At 41.7% G+C, this 3,197-nt stretch overlaps 1 protein-coding gene across 1 annotated transcript in view; it reads right to left on the reverse strand.

The window, feature by feature from the left end:
• TM4SF20 (transmembrane 4 L six family member 20) overlaps positions 1 to 2,782 on the reverse strand; it is an 11,915-nt gene extending 9,133 nt beyond the window's left edge. The window contains exon 1 of the mRNA XM_001507365.2: positions 2,600 to 2,782. Within this exon, the coding sequence (XP_001507415.1) occupies positions 2,600 to 2,782 (183 nt within the window). The remainder of the gene's footprint in view (positions 1 to 2,599) is intronic.
• Between the last annotated feature and the right edge of the window lie 415 nt (positions 2,783 to 3,197).

Here is a 3,197-nt window from a genome sequence, read left to right on the forward strand (position 1 = left end):
AACCTTCACCACTGAGGGTGTATCATCATCCTTATCATCATCACCATCATCATCATCATCATCAGTGGTATTTATTGAGCGCTTACTATGTAGTAAGTGCTTGGGAGAGTACAACAGAGTTGAACTCTCTCATCACCATCCACAACAACCTTACAGTCTAGAGGAGGACACAGACATTAATATAAACACTTAATTTATAATATATAATTTGAAGATGCTTACATAAATGCTGAATCCTCAGCACCTCTGGCTGTTTGACCCATGGTGGACTAGGGGTTAGACTTTGGAGGAAATTGATTACCCCATGCTGAGATTAACCCTGACTGATTTTCCGGAAGAATAGCTTCCTATTCTAATACATAAACTTTCTTGTTATTCCATGCAGGTACAGGAGTCAAAAGTATAATCTTAATGCTAAAAAACAGATAGTCTTCCATTGATTCATAACCCCCGAAACCCCATGTATTATGAAGTCATTTGGGAAGCAGCAAGGCCTAATGGATTGATAGTGGAAACTGCACGGGTCTGGGAGTCAGAGGACCTGGGTTTTTATCCCGGCTCCACCACCTGCCTGCTGGGTGACCTTGGGTAAGTCACAACAAGTGCCTAAAAGATACCACAAGAAAACGTCAGGGATTGGAAAGGGTCTTAGTTATCTTTTCATATTGTCCTCCTAACTTTTCATCTGGCATTGGACTAAGTGCTGCACAGAGTGGAAAAAAAAGCTGCATTCTTTCCTTAGAGACTGAATTCAGAATATTTGAGTTGGAAGGACTTTGTGAGATGATCTGGTCCCCTGGACCTAAACCAGTCAGGACAGATGATGTCTATTTTTTTCTTAGAGACCTTCTTAGTTAAAGATTCCACCAACTTCCTTGATAACTAATTCCAGTGTCAACCACCCTGACAATTAGGACTTTTTTCCTTATGTCTAACTAAATCTCTCTTGGTTTAATTTAAGCCCGCTTCTTCTTTTTTGGTCCTTCAGGGACACGGAGAACAGCCGTTCAGCATCCTCCCCTTAAAACAATGGGAGACTTGAACGCGGTTATGAGGCCACTCCTGCTTCTCTCTTCTCCAGTTGAAATAACCCCTATTTCACCCTTTTAATCATTTTAAATCATTTATTCATTAGTTAATAATTTAATCATTTTTCCCTTCTCCTCTGGACTATCTCCAGTTTCTCCTCATCTTTATCAATTTTTTTATTAGACTGTAAGCTCCCAGTGAGCAGAGATCATTTCTACCAATTCTACTGTACTCTCCCAAGTGCTTAGTACAGTGCTCTGCCCTGCGTATGTGTTTGATAAATACCATCGATTGACTGATTGCTTGATTGAACTGCAGTGACCAAGTTTGGATTTAATACCCAATCAGTAGGGAAGACTGATTCTGAGGATATCAGAAGGTTTATTTTCTAACCCTGCTATGGCACACTTCTATGAGTATAACCAATTTCATGTTGCATTTTTTATTAATGATACTAAATTGATGATTTACATTCACCTCTTGTTTATCTCTGCTACCTCGGAATTCTCAGCTATGCTGTTTCAAGGATCCATGACACATGTGGCAGGAGGGAAGGAGAATACTGATCCTCTCTTCCTGAGTCACTATATTCATTATTCCCCCTGCCTCTTCTTTCTTGCCCCTGTACCAAATATCATGCAGTCGCAGGGCCATGCAGAGCCTGGAGGAAAAATCTCTCTCTCCACCAGGCCAATTTAAAGTGAATGTGAGGGATGACAGGAATGATGTGAAATTATAGTTTTCTTGCCCATCACCCTTCCCTTCCTCCTTCACTCAACCAAAATGGGGGTTGAACTCCAGGGGCCTGGGTAATTTGTCCCAGGTAAAGGTCATATTTGAAATTTTTGCATTACTCTAGACTTTAAGTTCATTATGAGCAGGGAATATGTCTGCTAATTATGTTATTATTAGTAGTAGTAATAATAATGCTATTTGTTAAGCACTTACTATGTGCCAGGCACTGAACTAAGCATTGGGTTGGATACAAGTGAATCAGGTTGGACACAGTCCCTGTCCCACGTGGGGCTCACAATCTCAATCCCTATTTTACAGATGAGCTAAGGCACAGAGAAGTGAAGTGACTTGGCCAAAGTCACACAGCAATCAAGTGGTGGAGCCGGAATTAGAATCCATGACCTTCTGACTCCCAGGCCTGAGTTCTATCCACTATGCCATGCTACTTCTCCCTTGTATTGTACTCTCCCAAGTGCTTAGTACGATGCCCTGCACATAGTAAGTGCTCAATAAATGCCATTGATTTATTGATTTGCAGAAAAATTCTCTACACTCTCTGCTCTCCTCTAAGCTCTCTAAGCTCTACATAAATAATAGAGTGGAATTATTTATGTACTTGATCAAGTATATCGCATTCCTTGTCACTATACCTTCTGATCAGCCAAAGTTGCCCCTAGCATCAAACATGGAGACAACCGGCTAATGTCATCTCTTTGGAAAATTGGGAGAAGAATTCAGGTGGGAAGGAAGGAGAGGTGGAAGAAGAGAAGAAGAAGGGATGGAGAGAAAGCGAATCATCCCTTTTCTGAAATCAAAGAAAATCAACATTACTTACCAAGAAACCTGCTCCCATAATTCCAGGGAGCCACCACTCATAGCAAGAAATGGAATTGTGAAGAAGAAGTCCATCTTGAGCATAATCAGAAATCAGGGGCACCATGTTGAGACCTACGGAGATCAGAACCAGGATCAAAAGAGAGAATCCATTGCAAGACGTCAAGCCCTCACAGCAGGTCATCGTAGCAGCCAAGCCCACGAGAGACCTAGCTCACCAGCTCCGAAGAGGAGTGACTTATCGAGCGCCCATCAATCATGTCTTTTACCCTGGAACTGCTAGTTAAATGTTAGCAGGGTACAGAAGTCCAAGCGATGATTAGGAATTATGGGAACAGATCACGGAAATATTGCGAGAGCAAAAAACAGCTACTAGTCTGAAACGTAAGGTGAAACAGTAAGCGCAGTTAGTCTGTGAGTTGCGACATATATCGGGGGTTTCTGTGTGGTCCTCAGCTCTCGAGGATCGCAGAAGTCAATGAGGGACACAGACCAAGCAAAAATAGCAATAAACAACAACTCTATGACAGTAACATCATGATACTGTCAGTCCTCCTATAATGTGTCTTTTCACTTTATGTTTTGGACAGAAGGCTTCT

This window comes from Ornithorhynchus anatinus, chromosome 7 (genome assembly GCF_004115215.2).
Source record: "Ornithorhynchus anatinus isolate Pmale09 chromosome 7, mOrnAna1.pri.v4, whole genome shotgun sequence".
Taxonomy (NCBI): Eukaryota; Metazoa; Chordata; class Mammalia; order Monotremata; family Ornithorhynchidae; genus Ornithorhynchus; species Ornithorhynchus anatinus.